The following is a 20,821-nucleotide window of genomic DNA, read 5'->3' as shown; positions in this document are numbered from 1 at the left end:
CCTAATTATATTCTCAGAAATATAAATTTGCACAAAGCTCCTCAGTCAATTCATTACGCTGCGCATGTAAATAACATTATACTAAACTGACAAAACTAACTGTGAAAATATCAATATTATCATTTGCTGATTATCAACGTTCCAAGACAGCAATCTGTTCATTTTCTCGACGATTCTATTACGCTCATTTGGAAAGAACATCGTACAATTCGGTAATACGCGTGACAGGGTATCCAACAACATATAAAATACCGGCTACGTCCATTTTCCCATTTCGAAATCGTATCGATTTCGTGGTTGTCAGGAACTTGTCACACGCGCCAATATTTTAACCGACATCTGGAAATTACGTTTAAAATCCAAGCTTGCAATGCTTCTTTCTGCACAAAACCGTGATGTCTTTAACACTGACTACAAATTATCCAAACTGGTATTTTTATGAACACACTCTAAAAAAAATAGAACCTACGCACATATTTCTTTCATTTACTAAATATTTTAACTAGTATTATACTTTAGATATTTTATATATTTTTGCATATTTTGTGCATTCTGTGTATTTTGACACCATTGAATTTCTCACAAATGCATAAACATCCACAGTGACTTTACTGATGGGATTATTGGATCAGAGGTCAAGAGAGTCGACACCGTCTTTTTGTAGCTATTAATTAGTATTTTCATAAATTTTAGTTAGAATACAATGGTATGTCGTTGGGGAAAGGTGTTAAAGGAATAAAAAGCGCAGAGAAAACGTTGGTAAACCTTTGACTCGCATTTTTACGACATTTTCACCGGGCACAATGGAAACGCGCAAGAAAAGCAGGAAGAAAAGCAGTCCGAGTGTTCCCATTGAGCATCGCGCGTCATTTCGACCCACGCTATCTCTTCTACTTTCTCGTTTTCTCGCTTGCACATAAAGTTTATTTCATTTGTAGTAATTTACGCTGTGTTTTTCTATTACATATTTTGTACTATTTAGTGTGCTTGTGCTGTTATAACAATTAGATTCTGCAGTAACCTTTTGCAATCGCAAACGTGGACGCCTTTGGCGGTGTACGTGGTTAATTTGAATTAAGGGTTCTCCTGACTAATTTTGCAGGCGCGATGTACAGAGTTTACGAGGGCGAGAGTACAAATTATTGTTAAAGTCAATTATCATTTGTTCGAATTCATTATTTCGTTATTCTTAATAATATAGTTCTCCATCTATCCTATCAAATCTATAATAAAAGGAGTGGATTGTAAAAAAACAATACTGTGATGATGTAAGCTGTCCAAATAATAATTCTCGTAATTAATAATGGAACTAAACCACTCACGAAATAACCCAATAATTTTCATAATTACAAATGCAACCAACCTAATTTATCTAATTTACAGTTGAAATAGATTTCTCATTTCCCTCGTTTATAAATTAATTAAATATTAGCTAACTAATTTTACGCTCTGTGCTCAAATTTCTAGATCCGTGATCCACGATCTTCTCTGTTAAATAGCAGTTAAAAGGACGAGAAAATCTTGAAGAGAGTCGCGTCAATCTGGCCGCAACTCTTTAGGTCAGTCTCGTCGATCTTCGTACGTCGAACGAATGCAAATGATCTTGAGAATCTATTGGGAATCGAGCACAGTATTCTTGGAACGTGAACGTTGATAGTCGGAAGTTGCCTCGTGGTTCGGAGAAAACCTGTCTCTTTTAGATTTGTAATTATCGGTACGGTACTTTTCCCTGTTTATGTGTACATTTAGGTGTATATACGAAGGATCAGGGGGTTCAAAGGATCATAAACGAAAGAAAGAAGAGGAAGGTATCAAATGTGGTACTTTGAAACTATGCTATATAATAAGAGCAATAAAGCACCGTGAATAGCGGTACGATCGGGGTTGTCACGTAACTACGTTTGCAATGAACGAAAGAAGAAATCTCTCGCGACTAATGCCCTTCGTTCTCTTATTAACTTTAAACTCTGAGAGAATATTGGAATATAAGAATATATGGAGCATAAACATAACTCGTGTACCTTGGTAATGAATGAAATTTTTCAAATTATTCGAATTTTCCGCAGTTATTAATCTTTTCGCGTTACATGTTGTGTTAAACCATAAATATATTTATTTTCAATGAAACTGGTCCAAATTTTAGTGCGTTATATTTTTCTTAGAAACAAATCCATTAGAAACAAATCCGTCAGAAACAAAAGATATATAAAATATTTTTGATAAAATTTACATTTTGTTTTCTCGAACTTTACCTAGGCATTCCTAAATTCCTCTTTTATGACATTTTTTGCAATAATGTCATTCTTCACTTGACATTAAAATCGAACATATTAATTAACAGTATCTTTTCATAAAAAATTACCTCTTTTCCATTTATACAACACTTCCTACATCAATCTGAGTGCCCGTAAAAATAGTTACAAAACGAGGATATCATAACGGTACCATACGAGGAAAAGATAAAGGACGATTGTACAGTCCCTGTCTTCCAATGAGGAAATGTGGTGGTGGCAGAATTTACGAGGAGCTCGAATCCGTATCTATCAGCCGCGATGGATTAGGAATGAAGTAATTAAACTCCTTTTGCGAGTTTCCATCTCTTTGTGCTCGTTTTCACAGCATCCAGCTCGTAAAACGAACGTGAAGAGATTTTATGGGCCATTTAATAGAGTAGATATATTTTTTGTCATTGCACACAGAACAGTTTATTTTGTAAAAAGAGAACAGATCGTCAAATCCAATTTTCGAATTAACACGGAAAGTAATTTTCTAACGAATTGTGATAAAACGTGGTTAATTCCCTCAATGCTCTTAAATGCAATTTAAAGTCATTTGGTTATTTCGGCAACGTTCTTTCCTCGGTGTTTTTAAGCCACGTGTTCTTAAAACGTAGCAAAAAATGGAAATAAAGCGGCAGTTCGAAAAGTTACTGCTCAGGTACTTCTTGGAATTACGCCTTTTCTTTCTTGCAATGCTTTCTTTCTCTTTACTTTCTGTAAACGTTAATTTTCGTACGGTTCTCGCTTTATATTTGGCTGTTTCGCTGTGGCGCAGATGTAAGCCGGGAAACAGGTTAGAAGCAACTTTTAATTGTATCTCCGTGGAATAAGCACCGAATGCAACAGAAATTTCAGCGGCGAAAGGAAACGCGCCAAGTCATAGCTTACAGGCTCCGCAATAGTTAAGAAACACGATAACTTATCTGTGATTACCCTCGTTGTGACCAGAATATTTGTAAACGTTAATTACACAAGTAACTTTAAAGTAATCCGATAAAGGTTCGCGTTTATGCGCTGCTATATCTAAAAATCAATTTGTAAAATACTTCTCTGAATAAGGTCACTTTATTTACTTTTGAGTTTTAATGAATCTGTAAATCACTAAACTTACTTTCAATAGAATTCTCATGAAATATATTAGCCAATTCCTTAAGCACGTTGTTTTTATAATAATTCTCTAAATAGTGATACTTGCTAGATTACAAATTTTTATGGATTTCAACAAACATTTACAATATATCCATACTGAAGGACAGAAAGAGAGAATAAAACAAAAATACTTTTGTTACTACGGCCATGATCCCACAATAAACAATTTTCTACATAGATCACCCACCAGCTCCACCATAGAAACCACACCAAACCTCTACCACTCACAATTATCCAAGATGATTGCACGCCAAGATATTACATAACATTAAATGTACACAGATATACAAAGGTATAGAAGATATCCAAATTAAAAAGATGCGAGAAGATTGTCCATTTAGATCTCATTTCTCGAGCCGTATTCGTAAAAGCATAATTTGCATTAACACAGTCCAGCGACAATACTTGGGACAGGTCCATCCACACAGAAAATACTTCCCCAAATAAATCGCAGACACAATCACATAATCGTAACGTCGTTTTAAACGAACTCGTTTATCCCCAACTCGTCTCTAAATTGCACCCTCAATGTCGCGTTTAAGCCTACCTATTACCCCGAGCAACGCATCGTACATCATCATTACCAAATCCTGTTAACTCGTCCGTCTGCCAGAAATCCCGCGATTCGGTGTCGTCCGTGATTTACGCGAGCGAGAAGAAAGGAAGAAGGAAAAAAAGAGGGAAGTCTACAGGAAAAAAAACGCGTTCGTTAACGCGGCGCGCGGTTGCATCGCGCGAAGGCTCGAAACGACGGCTCGTCAACGAACGAAGCGGCGCGATAAATTCACCGTCGTGTCAGAGACATTCCCATTTCGCCTGTGTTATCGGGCCGGATCTCGAGCAGACGAAATCGTCGTGGCAATTTGCACGATTCGAGCACGGTTCGTCTCTGCGAGCAGTCAGACGAGCGGAATGTATACGCACTGATTATTAAGGGAAAGGCGTGGTGGTGTGTACGGTTGCTTTCGTTCATGGTTCATCGACTGACCCAAGCGACATCAACTTCTCCGAACCATTTAATTAACTCTTTCCTAACCGCAATCTCGTATGACCGTCGAATTTCAAGGACCAGTGGCCACCGGAGATCCTAACGCATTTCATGACTGATCTTCGAATAAACGTTTGCGGCATGAGATTTGTTTTGCAGACACATTGTAGGTAAATGTTGATATGTAGGTACACTGGTTGGTACAGGAGGTATATCATGTCTTAGTGAAATTCTCTGTTAATGAAATTCTCGAGTAATTATTGTAGATAATTCTTGAGTAATTGCGGTTAATGCATGCCCGGCGTGGTTTGAATGAGTTTGCGGGTAATTATGTAGAAAATTGTTTAATGGGGATTGGAAGAGTAAAATGAATTTTTAGTTTACTGTTTTATTGTTTTAAGTACAGTGGCTACAGAAAGTATCGTAAAATAAGTGGAATGAGAAGTCTGTCTTGGTACAAGTCGTGCTCCTCGATTTGAAGCTGTTTGAATAACTTCGTGTGAATACTTCAAATAGAAATGTGAACGAATATTTCAAGTAAATGACAGGATAACACTGATAAAGGGGTGATGCATGTTGCATGAATTCAGATTGTTTGACCAATTAGAATGAGGTTCAACAATGAAAATGTATACTCAAAAACATGGAGCAGTGGTCAGTATACGAAACGTGATTGTAATATTTCACGGCCTCCAAATCGTGTGCATAACTTCAACGAACGTGTAATGAAATGTGGGTCAGAAGTTAAACGAAATTTGAAATTGCCCATTAACTCTTTCAGGAACAAATTTATTTTTGTCAGTTAGAAAGGCTATTTTTTCATTAATTATTCTCAAATTATTATAGAAACATTTTTTTCGGATGATTTTATAAAAAATATATAATGTACAAAAATTAGAACAAATACATTTATTACTTGTAATAGAGATTAGATTTTATAAAAAGGTTAATTAAAATTTATCTAATACGGCATTAAGCATGAAGTTTGGTTGTATCGTTGGTTAATTAAGGCGCAATTATCTAGAAATTTAAGGCCAAAGGGCTGGAGATAATGCTGTATGTGAGTCTTTCCAACGATTCCAGCTATTCTGGAGTTTCACGAACGCAAGTACCAGAGATGCAGTAAGTCGATGCATTTAAATCCTCGTTTTTGTTGCCAGTTCTGCTCCACCTTTCATAACACGAATTCATGGTGTGCATGATTAATGATCTCCTTCTTGCTAGGAGAAGTTATCGTTCTATTGCTGAGACGTTGCTACTAAAAAGCATTCGTGCTTATCTAACCACTAATGTCGCGATTATTGGTCCATGCTCCACGAAAATGTGTTTTAGGCGTGTACATGTTATAACGACGTTCTCATGGGAAATTATGCGGCCGATAGAACTTTTCGTCCTTTAGAAAATTTTGATTGCTTCTTAACCTTTCAATACTACATCCATGCAAAGTTCACTTAATACCATAATAGAAAACTATACATCCCAACTGGGAAAATTAGTCAAAGAGAAGTTTAAATGGATGAAAGTTATAATTTTATTATAGTCATTCAGTCATCTCAAACAGGAATTTTGTCATATAGTTATGAATACTGTGTCTTTGTTTTAAACCTGTTATGTTCATTCGATCACTTTCGACCCAATTATAAATTTCTTCTATTAAAAGATGGCTGCATAGTACTGCACACATAAAATATGAAAAATTAATGTGATACATGATTTCTCATTTCAATTTTACGTTAAACATCTTAAAACATTACGAACTCTTTTCTTTGACAAAAATAAAAGATTATATGGAAGATTAAGGTATAAGAAGCTATCATTTTTTAGAAATAACCAAAACAAAAATGAGTGAGAAATGAATTGCTCCACATAGTATTTCAAAACTAAAATAAATATATGAAAACTAACATGATTTAAATATATTTTTGGAAATTTCCAGGTAGGATAATAAATTAAAAATTTTCATACATAGATCTATAAGAAACTTTATCTCGACACATAGCATACTTATTCAAATTTAGATGAAAAATTGAAACGACTTTCGAGCTTCCACATTCTAGTCGAGAATATTCAATCTTCCATCAGCTTCATTCACGTCAGAGATCTATCAAATTCGCTTGGATTTCGATTCGACGAAAAAAAATTCTCTATAAACGTATGAAATCGTTTTCGAGTGAATATGATTTCCAATAGAATAGAACGATTGATGTGTTTTATCGAGGTGCGAACGAGAACGAGCCCGACAGGTAAGCGTATACGATCGAGCAGCTTAATTCACTGTCATCGAGATTATGTTAATCTCGATGCGGAGAAGCGGTGGCTCGGCTAAGTTATTCGATCGGTGGTCGCAGAAAGCCTCTCCTGCGGATCGTTGCCCTCGGGATATTGGATTATGTTTCACTGTTAACAGGTTACGTTTCGTATCTCGTCACGGCAGACGTGCGACGCGCCGGAGCCAATGCCACGGCTAATCGACTACAGGATCGATCATGGAAACGAGCGTGATCGACACTGTCAAGATTACCGAGCCTCGATCCGTGTCGATCGTCTCTTGTTTGATCAACGATTCGACAGCTGATGAAACCTACTGAAAGAATCGACACCGTGATTGAAAGTTAATATAGTGTGATATTTTGCCTTGGTATTTAGCATGATAATTTTAGGATTCGCAGCTCTTGTTTGCATTTTCCATGCATTTCGTATTCGGTTGATTTGTACAGGCAATTTGAAGAATGATTCCAGCGAAAAGATTCCGTGAGGTTTAGGAGCTTCATACGAATTTGTGAAAGAATAGATGCTAGAATTGAAAGTTGATATTATATGGTATGAAGCTAATAATTGAGGTATATTAATTTTAGGATCCTCCGGGGCGGATTTCCTATTTTAAATGATCTAGAGGAAGTTTCGAGAATATTGTTAATAGAAAAGTTTCATAGAAAGTTTTCGTGAACTCGCAATCAATGAAAAATTAATCCAACGAAGAAAAGATTTTGTTTAATTGTTAATTCGAATACTGAACTTTTGAATTCCATCTGTATTATTTTATATTGACTATAAAGGTAATTTAATAAATGCAATATTTATTATACGATTTTTTTCGTAAATTGAAAACCTATAGAATCTGAAATATACAGTTTTGTATGGATTGCACATATCTCGCGAGATAGAAGTTGAATGAAATGAAAGGCCGTTACAGAGCAGAAACAATTTCTTGGTGCATTCCATGGTCATTTGGATAGCATCGTTTTGGAATGCCGACGCGTCAAGCCGCAAAGGTGCGGACGTTGCACTTCCTCGATGCGTAACCACCTCATATTAGCATAAATTAGCCGGTCGTCCATGGAGCGTCGTAAACCTTAACAATTGTAAGGTCCCCGCTTTGATGTCAGAAACGGCTGAACGATCGTCCGCTTTAATATAGTGACGCGCACACGGTGAAACATTGCACCGGGTTAAACGCATTCTTTGACATAATTTGTGTAATTGTGGCACGGCTTTCGCGCGTTTCTAAATGCTCATACAGGAACGAGCGCAAGCAACCAAATGAACGGTGAATAATTCATCCTCCGCCCACATTCTATAGCAATTTCTAACCAAATTATATTCATCTGCGGACTTTTGGAAACTGTCGAATAAGGATGGAACTTAATCGCCATCTAATTTTGATAATTCTACCTTTTCTCTGTAGTCATTCTTATCAAATTTTCAGTTCCGTTCACAGAAAAATTAAAATTTTAAAAAGAAAGAAATTGTATAAAATTCGAGGTTCAAACCTTTAAACAGTTGAAAAGTCATTTTCGAAATGTTCAATAGAGTGCAAAAATATACGTTCAATTCTACGACCAAATAAAAGAACAGTTTTGATAACATGGAGTTGATTATTATTCAACTATAAAATTGCTTATCATGTTTTTTGTCTGTGATCTTCAATCTTAATTGAAGTTTCAACTTTTTGTACTTACAAATCTATTAATTATTAATTACGTTATTACCTATTAATAATAACAACGCAATGAAAAACAATGGAACAATATCAAATAAAGATATCGAATAATACAAAAAAGAAAGAAGATGCAAATAGAACACATTCCAATTTCAATCTAAAATTCGGCCCGCCATAAGATGGTCATTGCCAATACGAGAATATGATACGATACAGGAGAACTATATATAACAATGAACCATTCTAACGAAGCTTTACGAGTCATGAGACAGCGTACCACAAATAAACGCACAGTCACCAATGACAGACATCGACTCGACTCGCGGGAACTGGGTTAATCCAAGAATTCTTATTCCATGATTAACGAGAAAAAGCGGCTAGAAAACCCGGCAGTTGTTTTAATTGTGTGTATCCAACAGAAGCAACTAGGCTGCCAGAAGTGAACGCCGTCTTGCAATTTAGTCGAGCCGCGTCTGCTAGTCTGGCGCAGAAATAGCCGATCATTTCACGCGCGTGTCGCCCGATGATGTAAACGTAAACCATACAACAGTAGCAGCTGGCTTCACGTACACGGAATGGTTAGTCACCGTTTAAGAAGCCGGTTTAATTACATGATTTATCGCGAGCTAGTCGTGATCGCGGCTATATTGCTGTGAGAATTGCTGGAGACCCAATTTTCCCCTTTTATTTTTCAAAAGATCCCTTTATAGCTGCGGTATCAAAGGGAATGAAGTGAGTCATTGATAATATTCGAGATCTTGGAATCTGCACAGCTGCTGGATCAATCTTAGGAACTGTGTCATCGCTTGAATTGAGATCACTTCTTCTCGGGAATCTTTCATTTAAATTTCTTAGCTGAGAGCTTTTTTTGTTTCTTTGACAGAGTGACTTTAGATTAGGAATATTTGGTTGATTGTTCTACTAGGAATTTTGTACGATGTACGAAGAAGAGGATGTAGGATACTATTGCATAGAAGCACTTAACAATTTTTGATAAATGTAATTCTGTATAATTCTAAATATTGTTCTGTATTCTGTATATTTAAATTTTGTATCCTTCTAAATAAATAACAGATGATCTTCATTTGAAGGAATTTTTATGAGTTGTCAATTGGTTCATATTTACCTTAACTGACACGGATGTAAGTTTCACGAAGATAGACAATTTTCACTTCAAGAAATTTTGGCGAATTAACTCGTACACACCAGTCGTATCTTTCAATATTAAACAAACATATCAACTATTCATATTTCTACTCCGAGGTTGTATTTTATTATGTATCATCAATAAACTATGCTTAAAGATTCGAAGATATCCTTAATATCCTTGATAATTTAGAACATAACCTAAAAGTCTACTGACCTAACGAAATTCCAAAATATCCAATATCTCAAATACAAAATTACGCACCCCACATTCACCTCTCGCTTTCCTTCATTGTAAATCAATCCCTACCATTGGTTAACCTTTCACTTGAACCGCGAGTAACTCAGGCGAGCGAGACCGGAAGTCCTTGCCAGTCAGAAGAAAGAACGTCGAAAAATTACGATTCTCCGAGCGACGACGCATAAATTACACCAGCCACCGGGTGTTCGCCGTCGAAGAAGAAACCCGGCGTTTTAATCTGCACGGTTTTCCCTATGTCGATGGACGTCTTAGAGAGGTGTTTTGCAAAACGGAATCGCGTCTACGGGGTTTTATAGTCACCCACGTTGCAATCGTGCCATTATTATCGTCGTATATTCTCACGTTACGGCTCCACACGACACACGGCGCAGATGCTCACTGGAAAGAAAAGCCTCTGAGTCGACTCATGCGGAAACACTGACGACACTTCTAGCCCATGTGTTCTCCCACGCTCCACAAAAATCCACGTACAGCTGTACGAAACTTATTTACAGCCTGCCAGTCTGTAATCTCTTATTTTTTTTCGCTGTATCGCGGAGGAACGGCCGGAAAAAGCGCCACAAGGAACAGGAATATGGAACCCTTTGAAGCTTGATACGGCCGACGTAGAGACTTCGCGACACATCTTTAATTGCGACTGGAGAGACTGCAAAGGGAGCGAAGAGACTTCCATAGAATTAAATTCGTCTTAAGTTGTGTGATTTTTCTTTTGCTTTCTTTTTTCTTTCATGTTAACCGGTTGCGGTTGGAGAGTGTTTTAGAATATGGACGATCGAAGATGGTTCGCTTGAAGGCTTCGTCGAAATTTGAAGCGATGATTCTCTGTGGCGTGTATAATAAAAAGTAAAACGTTCCGTGTAAATTTAACAGATCTTTGAAACTTTTGGGATAATCTAAAGTTCGTACCATTCTTAGGAAATTCCATTAGCCGATCCTAAAAATTTTGTAAACTTGGAACTTTTGCTATAAATTTTTCTAAAGATTACAGAAATTTTAGCATTTTCTAATTTTGCAACTTCGCAAAGATTTTTTCCAAATTCTTCAATCTTTTCCAAAATTCTAGTTTTTGTAATTTTTCAAAAATTCAGTTTTGTAATATTTCAAAAATTCAAAAAATTTCCTAACTTTCGATTTCTTCCACAAGAAGTACATAAATAACAACGAATATACAAAATATATATCAATATATATTCAATATATATTGAAAATACAATTAGTATATTTGAGGAAAAAGGAAAGAAGGAAGAAATATTCGTGTAGTGTTTACCGGCTAATCTGAAATCGAACATTGGCGTGTCAGTGGATAATTGCTTCGAAATTGTTTCGTTGGAGATATCGTGAAAACCAATTTAAGGTTCACCCGTGGGTTAACTACTATTTTGTGTACGAATAATTGACCAAGACAAACGCAGAGGGATCGGAGAAGGAATGGATGGGTTTACAATGCGTAATTGCACGGATGTTTAATGGAAGATAGATTTATTGCGTTCGTATTGATTATGCCGCGTGGAATTCATCCAATTAGCAAGTTACGGCACAGAGTCACGAGCCACGCGTTAAATTATGCCCAGCTTGTGTTCCAACTTTGATGAGATCATGAAACGAGATTCCCTGAGAGTTACTTAATGTATTAGCCGATGTTTGAATAAATCTCGTTGCGTGTTATCCAACATGGTACGCCGGGTCGGTGAAGATTCGAAGATTTATAAGCTCGGTTCTGAATTACCGCCGCTTGTACTGTACAATTCTTTGTATGTGCGTCAATTAAAATATTAAAACGGTGAAAATTCTCTGTATATTTATGTAAATTAAAGAACGAGAAAAGCAATCAGTCTGAAAGAAGAGAACAGGGATATGAATTTTACCAAACTAAAATATTTATAACAATTAGAGAATTTCAAAATCATTTAAATAGAATATATAGTAACTGTATGTTATACAAATTATTATTTCGAGCCATTTAACTTTTCATACATAAATATATTTGTGCACAATCCGTAGTCAAACCGGTCGTGAATCGCCCATGTCCAAGTTCTTTCTTTGTTACTGTTCTAGTCCTTTAAAAAATCTGAAAAAATGTTGAAATGGTTATGAATGCCTCCATTATGGTACAGAGCATCCGTTCAGTCGAATATCCGAAACTAAAATTACCATTTTCGATCGAATTGAACTGTAAGAAAATATAAAATTTCTAAATTTCGTCAAACATAAATCTTGCCGACCAATTATTTCATGTTATATCGAAGTAGTATCATATCGAGGTTTATACCTTATTTGTCCAAAAGTGTCGATTTATATTACTTTTCCCAGGTCATGTTGCTCCTCTGAAATAGTATCTCGCCTCGGACTATCATCGAGCGATTACTCGCGACCCAGCTTCGTAAATGCGTTACTGGGTTCGAGCCGAGAGCGGCAAGAAATTTAATAAAGTCGGTGAAAAATGAGCGGCTGTTCGGGCCGGTTCATTTATCACCGCTATTTATCGGTCGGAGATACACTTCGATCAAGGAAACTTTCGAAATTGTGCCGCGAGGTTAACTCAGCTCGTGGGACAAGTTTCAACTGGTTACCAGAAACTCTGGAAACTTCCTTCGCGGACCAATAATCTCGAGGAAATGTACACTGACGCCAGTTGAACATGCAACTTCTCCTTTCCTTTCGATTCTAACCAACGAGTATCTTCGATCCATGAGCTCCAACTAGAATAGGATCATTTGAATTAAAAGGATGTTTGAACTAAGCGAGTTACCTTACAATTCGCCAAATTTGGTTATGAATAATTTTTAAGTAACTTAAAATGGAAAATGGATTGTGTAACTCGTTGTTATTGATCTCGTTAACATAACGAAATATTTGGATAAAATACATTGCATAGGATACGATATTTTCTCACCCTTTCGTTATTATCTTAAGGAGTAACGATATCACATAAGATACAACAACTTTGATTATTCTGTGCAAAGTTGAATTTTAAGATGTTGAAGCCGACTCTAATAAAGCAACCCTGCTATACTCTAATATCTAGAACCTGGAATCTAGAACTTAAACTTCCCAGATATTAAGATATAGAAACTGGAAGGAAACGGTAGAGATCGTTAAATGAAAGGCAATCTTATCTATCTGAGAAGGAGAGAAGAGCCGAAGGGCAAAAAGTGTGGAGCGATAATTCTATTTGGAAACGGGAGGGCATGCACTTTACAACCAACCAATGCAAACTGGCTTGGAGCCATGCCAGAAATGGTCGACCGGCGGAAACGTTATGTGACTGCCGTTCTAAAGGTGAAAGAAGAGCTATAAAAGAGAAAAGAGGCACGAAGGAGAACCCAGGAGTCCTTTCAAGATCGCACGATTGTCGCCCCATTTGCTTGGATATTAATCTCCAGCTTTTCTTTCTGGGTCAACTGAGCAAGGGGTACGCTCACCCACTGCGATATTTCTTCCAGGTTTCTAATTTGCAAGTATGAAAGTGGGGAATGACTAGAGGAACGTTCGTCTCTTGGAGTGTTCCGTTGCTTCCTTTCGCGGTAGGAGAATCTAGTAGAATAATACAGGATTATGCGGACGAAATTAAAAGAAATAGGGAAGTAGAAAAATATAAACAAAACCAGGAGTTTCTATTATACAGCGTTGTTACTTGAATGAAGTTAAACTGAATTTTGCTAACGTTGGTTGTTTTGTTTGTGGGAGGGTCAAGTAGAATGATACAGAATTATACGGACGAAAACAGTAGAAAGAGAGGAATATTAGAATATAAGCGTAGACAGGAACTTCTTTGATGGTAGTGCGAAACAGAACTTTGCTAATATTGGTTGTTTTATTTATGGTAGGACCAAGTAGAACGATGCTGAATTATACAGACGAAAGCGGTAGAAACAGAAAAATAAAGAAATATAAATGAAACCATTCTAATACCCTTAATCAACTGCTGAAGAAAACGTTGCTCGATGTTTAAGCTTTTATTACCTATTTTATTTTCTTCTATTAGAAATCTCTTATTCCATAAAAAGGAACTAGACTTTGCGAAAACACCTGTTGCGTTTCGATAAAATACTGTATTTGGTACAAACTGAGTGCGTTCTGTTGCTTTTATTTTCTTCACATTAGAAATCTGTTACTTCACACGTATCCCATAATACTAAAATACCAAGAAAACTACAACAGAAAGATTTATTGCAATTTTCCAACAAATGCGTAGGTATCTTAATACTTATAGCCACCAACTTACGTCATGAATCTAAAATATAGCTATACCATAGTAACTCGATCACCTCACCTCCAACTTAAACCCAGCTGAACCAAAGAAAAACTACACACCTGTGCCTGCTGTTTAACATGAATCTAACCCATAAAGCCATCGAATATACACTTGCAGGCAACGATAACGCAGTTCACGTTTCACCCCTGTCACTAGCTGGCCGTTTATCACTGCTAAAAGCCTATACCTTATCGAAGCCAACCGATAAGGGGATCACGCCTATGTTGCTCCCCACGAAGGTCAGTCATGCTCCTATTGCAACGCAAAACCCAACACACAGGTGAATAAGGAGGCACTTAACGTGAAACCTTCGCCCTGTGTTCCCACGTCTTCTGCGCGACCTCTGATACTGATACTCGATAGTCGAACCTTGCCCTTTGTTTAACCTCTTTGGAGGATTTTGTGCTACAGGAACAATGTGCTAAGTGTATTTTCGTGATTCTATGTTTCAGCATCACATAAAATTGAGGCACGAAAGACATCGTCGTCAACATGGAGAAAGCTATTTGCCTAGTAGCTTCGTGTTGGATACGGATGAACCTGAACAAGGAACGTGGGGACCATGGTCCACGCCTAGCTCGTGTTCCAGATCCTGTGGTGGTGGTGTCGCGCATCAGACTAGACAGTGTCTTGATATAGAGTAAGTGATTCGACTTATTCCTTTTGGGGAAGATTTGATAAGTTTGGTTGATGACTTTGTGATAAATTGACAAATATTTACAACTCTACGGTTTTATGTAAAACCGTACTTTGTATTATAGAATTCATTTATAGAACTTCACTCGCTTTAACAGAAAATTTGTTATTAAAATAACTATTATAAGAGAATTTATTATCACTGGTAATTTATAAAATCTTGTTAATATTGCTCTATTATATTTTTTTTCCTATAATTGTTATTACATTAGTTGCTAATAATGTTAATTTTACGAGAACATTCAGCATTCTAATGACCACGTTTACCATAGAAACTCTTCCAATTATATATACTTTACATTAATTACACGTATATATACAGTTTAATGTGACGAAGAGAACGTTCTAATTAAGTCACTATTACACATCCAAACAGGAAGCACCTGAAGACTTTCACGACAATTCTCAGATACGGTTTTCGTTCCTATAAATATTCACGAGATGTTTTTCCTACGTTTAGAATTTCTTATACCGCGTTAATATTTCATTACAAGACATAACTGCAGGCAAACGTTAACGAAACTGAGCTTGAAATTCCAACGACCCGCGAAATGTCCCCAGTCGGACTCGGTAATGGAAAATTAATTTTTTATCTCGTCTTTTCGCAAAAGATGGGTTTATTCAAATTCAATTCGGTCTCGTCGCCGTTTCCACGCTTCGAAGACTTTTCTGGTGAGAGTTTTTGACGGGTCAACTTCTTGCGGAGAATCACGGTAAATCCTTCTTATCTGAAGGGGGATGCACGGCTAAGATTAATCGCGACCACCAGCGCGCGCTTCCGGTGTCCTTCTGAAGCTTCGTCTCAAACGATCTCACAATTTTTTTCGTACAAAATTTGTTTCTACATCGTAAGATTTTATGTTGTGCTTTATATGAATTATGAAGCACTTTTTTATAATACATATTTTTAGATCATATATAAAAGTTTTAAAAGGAGTAAAATGTTCTAGCTATAACTTTCATCATGCAGGTTTTCATATTATGAATTTTGATCAATACTTGTTTTTATATTATCTGCGTGGTAGCCAAAGAAAAGATCACGAAACATTAAAGAAATATTTCAACGTAATGTCGTCTTAAAACTTCGTTTTCAAGAATTTCGCAATTTTCGTATAGAAAACCATATTTCTTATATTATAAAACTTTACATGTTTAATTTATGTAAATTATTAAGAAATTTGTTTTATTTAAAATATATCTAAAGTCTGTTTAATAATAATAAATAACAAATTATTAATAATAATAATATATTTAATAATAAAGAAATAAGACTAATCGTAGCCACTAATGCATTCTTCTGATATCGTTCCAATCGTTTCAAAGAATTTCGCACTGAAAGGAAGGTAGCGGAAACCGTAAGTTCGTTACATAAATGAAACGAGGAAAAGAGGAAAATCGAATGAGAGAACGATGGATATCGGTCGAAGAAATCGAGAGCCAATCGCTAATAACACGTTCGATGAAACGAGAAAGCGGGCTAATCGTATCTTGTGAAAGCATTCGGCTTGTAGAATGATCTCATGGATGGATCATGTCGTAGGTCAATCTTAATCGCGTTGCTTTGCAGTTCTTTTCAATTTACGAACTTCGTTTCACGACTTCCGCGACTAGAATTTCGAACATTCTGCGTCTAGCGTATATAATTTCAAAGAACCCGATGCTAGATTAATTTCATGTTACGATTATATTGCATCGTAATATCGTGATCCGAAATTGCTGAAGAAAGTGTTCACGATGTGAAATAGAAACTTTCTAGGTGCTATTTTTAATTGTTTCCGATAGAAGTTAATTTTAACATTTTGATTGGCTTATAATCACTGGTTTAATACGATGTTGGAATTAATAAAATATTTAGATTAAATCTTTCAAGATAGGTATTTTAAATTTAATTAGTGGATGTAATAAAATAATTGTATGAACCATAATACACTCAAATTTGAAAAACATAGAAAAACAAGCGTAATTTTCCAAACAAAACACCTATCTAATAATATACTACTCAAAACAAGTAGGGAATTACTACTATCTGTTGCATTTCACCCATCTATTTGTTCAGACGAACAAAGGTAAACAGATATAAGCTCAATATAAATTGACATCTCATTTGTACTATAAAGATTTGCTTTATGACCTAAAAGTAAAAAGTAGTCAGGAATAAGTATCTGAAACAAACTTCAAAACTTCGTACTAAGTATATATTTACTTAAAAAATTCTAGCGAGTAGTTCAACTAATCCAGGGCGGTAATTCAGCACCGCTTTACAAGTGCATTAAACTCATACGTTAGATTCCTTCCGCCTGATTTCCGCATGAAAATTTCATTCGAATGGAAGCCGTGTAAGGCGAGGGAGAGCAATTTCCCCGAAAGGATTGCGCGCGAATTATTTAGAAACCGAGCCAGCGAATCGCATTTTTTTCCCAGCGTGTCGAGGTGGAGAACGTTGGCGGTTTACGGTGCGAAAAAAATTCGTCGCTCCACTTTTCCTTCGAGTTTCCTCGAAAGAAGCTCATTAACGTGGAGGTACGACCGACGCAAGATTTAACGGACTGTGAATTTCCGATTAGAGATACGAGCCGCCATTTTTTCGGATCGTTGGATCTACGCTTTGGAATCGAACGGATCAGTGTAACACGCTACAAATATTCGCCTGTTTGTGTTATCTATTAAATTTTGGTACGAGCAGAATTAATCATAAAATTATCGAATTATGGAATTAATCATGCTTTGTGGATGAAATTGCAATTTTGTGAAATCGCGAATTTTTTAAAATTTAATTTGGTCACAATAAATTTGTGATAACTATGAAATTAATTGTGATTTTGGATTTTTTTAAATTTTCTTTTGCGTCTTGTTAAGAACAATAAATGTGGAATCATTTTAAAGTTAAATCTAAGATAAATATCGGGAGTATCAATCTTATTGATTATTTGATCCTATATTCTGTTGTGAAAAGGCTTATTGAATGCTATAAAGATGTCTTATCGTTGCAGCGACAATGGCTACAACAGGTGCAGTGGTGCGTCGAGGCGATTTTTCTCTTGCAATATCCAGGTGAGTGTGATCTATAAAACGCGATGTTATTACATTTATTCTACTCAAAATATCGATATGTAAAATATCAATAAAGTTTTAGCACAATAATATAATAAAAAATCCAAATATAGTTGCGTAAATCAAATCAATTTTTTAAGTATTTCAAGTATTATTTGGTAATCATTTAGCAATCATTTAATAATAAACATTATTCGATAACATCCACGTTAATTTGATTGAAACAATTTTCTCTTTATTTTTATATCAGACATAAAGAATAGCATAAGATAAACAAATCAAACGCGTAGTTATACATCATTAATAGTCATGTAGTTAGAGAAAATCTATGTGATCTATTATTGTAATAGGTCAGTTCTCTGGACAATCTATCAAACAGTAACGAGGCCGCGACGCGTGTCACATGCTTCAATTACTTGCATCTGCATGGCCAATGAGTATCGTTCTCCATTATCTAGAATTGCCCGATATTTTCACTTTGGCTAAACAGTTTCTTAATACATTCTACTCTGTTATTATTGAATCTCTACCGGCACGTAAGAAATTATGCTTCTCCTACACATGAGTTTAACAAGAAGATTATATAATGATAGTTCTGTAGTAATGATGATAATAACAAGTTTTTTATACAACTATACATAGATATATGATTTAACATATCCACAACTGATTGCATTTTCATTATGCATGCTATGTGGAATAAAACTAATAAACAATTTTCGTGCGAAGTCGACTTCAGTATTATATAAATTTACATTAATAATTTGTTTACATAATTGACAATTATGAACCAGAAAACTAATTCGTGTAAAATACAGCACAGTTCATATTCGATATGTGTGCATATAAATCTGTGTGCATATTATATCGTACAAATATTACAAAAATAAATTTGCATAATAAACTTGCTATAGTTAAAGATTTTCTAAATAATATAAGAAATAATATAAAAATTGATCACACAATAATATTTTATCTCATTCACCTTACATCATTTTATTAAAGAAGAACTTTTCAATTCAAACAAATCATTTTTCACCCTTACTCTTCCCTCCTAAAATTTCGTAATGTATTGTGAAGTAGAAATTCGTCAGCTAAATTTCTCTCAGCTATTCGCGTTTAAAGCAGATCTCTCATCAAACGAACGGCTTTGCTATGAGTAAATATACGTTGCCTGGTGCATGTCCCTAACCTTTAGATATGTCGGTCAATTTCTCGCGGATCGGTTCGACGGTCTTTAATAAAATGATTTATACCATTATTTAATTCAGTTCGTTAAATGTCAGCCGCAGACTGGCTGAACTTTGAACCCGACGACAGATCTCCCATCGACGATCGACGTTTCACGTGTGGCTTGTTCGAAAGAACTTTTGTCCCTTTATCACGCGTCTCGTTCCACCGTTTAACCTGGATCGATCCGGCTATCATTCTCGTCGCTTTGACTCTCCGTACACGTGGCATTGCCCGTTCAACTTTCATTTAAAACCACTTAATCAAAGCGATACTGTTAATCACCATTTCTTTCTGTCCGATTCGCCCCATTTTGACAAATTGGTCTGGCGATCCATTAATCCGCACTAACAGTCGCGATTCGAGGGATGGAGCCGCGGGTTCTGCTTGAAAATCTATCTATGAATGCTATTTTTCAAAGAAGAGAAACGTTGTTTTCGTTTACTAAGCGTAATTTTAACTTGTTTGACTTTATAAATTTAGATGTGTCCTTATTGTACAAACATATTTATGGATCAAGAAAAATTGTATTATTGCGATTTATGAATAAGTATTTGAAGGTGAAAAGTGATAGAAATGATCAAATAAATCCGAAGCTTTCTTTTCGAAAATAATCTCTGTATTATTTGTTCAGAATTTTTGCAAAGAGAGCAAATATGTATTCAGGTCACGAACGCGCTTTACGACTTTAATCCTGGAGTATTACAATAGGATATTGCATTCTCCACTCGTATGTTTTAGCTACTTCTAAGTGATAGCTCTTTGTTATTTATTCTTCTTACTAACTTCTTGACATGGAAAAACGAACAGTTTGAACCACTAACATGAGAAAACTTGTTAGGAGTGGTACGTAAAATTATGTTGTTTAATTATCCAAATTCTACTTTTTACTTAGTTTTATAAGCAGAATATTCACTATTTTATAGTGTGATATTACAAAATTGAGAACTTCGTCAGTTTGAAAAACAATTGGTACTGAAAGGGTTAAAACAATTACTTTCTCAATCCTCGTTCAGCAGGACCCGAATTTCAATTTGATTTGATATTTGATTTTATATTGATAAAGCAAAGAGTCGGTTGAAAAACTTTTTACCTCTATCTGATAACTAAATTTACTTGAAAAATAAAATTCGTTGGTTTAGTTTGACAATTTTCGTCCGGCGATTGAAACTACCTTCTACTTTTCTATCACTCAATTACGTCAGAAACTATATCCCAAAATTTAAAAGCACAGTCATTCGTTGCGAAATAAATACTTCAAACGATATAAAATAACGCACGATTCTAAACACTTAAACGATCACGTTCTGCCAAAGACACGGTCGATTCCAATCAACCCACGACGAAAATGAACGAGAGAGAATTATCGATCAATAACTAGGCGAAACGAAGGGTTAATAATCGGCGACAAGCAGAGCCGATCCCTGAAACGTTGCATGCCGCTGTATTCCAGCCGATGATTGTAAGCTCACGAGGTCACCGGGACGCCGTAAAATCTCTGGCCCAGGTAGCGTTTGCAGCAGCCACGACGATCGTTTCGCAGTACATCCGTTGGTTGATGGACGCGTTGACCCGTTTCGAAGCCGCGAGCAGGGATTAAAAGTTTATAGCCACGGTTAAGATCGCCCTCCCACGAGCCAACACTAAATCTTGAGTCGAGGGCACTCGGGGGTGTATTCAGGAAGGTTGGTCAGGTTCAAACCGTACGATCTCGCTCGTGGCAATCGTAAACACACATGGAGACCGTACATAGTCGTCTTCGAGGAAAACGGAGTGGTAGAGAGGCTCGGAGTTTGGTAAACTTCTTTTGGAGTTCTCCTTTTTC

At 36.0% G+C, this 20,821-nt stretch overlaps 1 protein-coding gene across 11 annotated transcripts in view; it reads left to right on the top strand.

Moving 5' to 3' along the window:
* LOC117236618 (papilin) overlaps positions 1–20,821 on the top strand; it is a 164,984-nt gene that overhangs the window by 101,814 nt on the left and 42,349 nt on the right. For all 11 annotated transcript variants that reach the window (XM_033499728.1, XM_033499729.1, XM_033499736.1 and 8 more), the window contains exons 3-4: positions 14,472–14,659; positions 17,706–17,766. In XM_033499728.1, coding sequence (XP_033355619.1) covers positions 14,472–14,659; positions 17,706–17,766 — 249 coding nt within the window. The remainder of the gene's footprint in view (positions 1–14,471; positions 14,660–17,705; positions 17,767–20,821) is intronic.

Source organism: Bombus vosnesenskii, unplaced genomic scaffold (assembly GCF_011952255.1).
Source record: "Bombus vosnesenskii isolate JDL3184/JDL3185 unplaced genomic scaffold, Bvos_JDL3184-5_v1.1 scf7180000013351, whole genome shotgun sequence".
NCBI classification, from domain to species: Eukaryota; Metazoa; Arthropoda; class Insecta; order Hymenoptera; family Apidae; genus Bombus; species Bombus vosnesenskii.
This window is presented reverse-complemented; position numbering and strand designations above follow the sequence as displayed.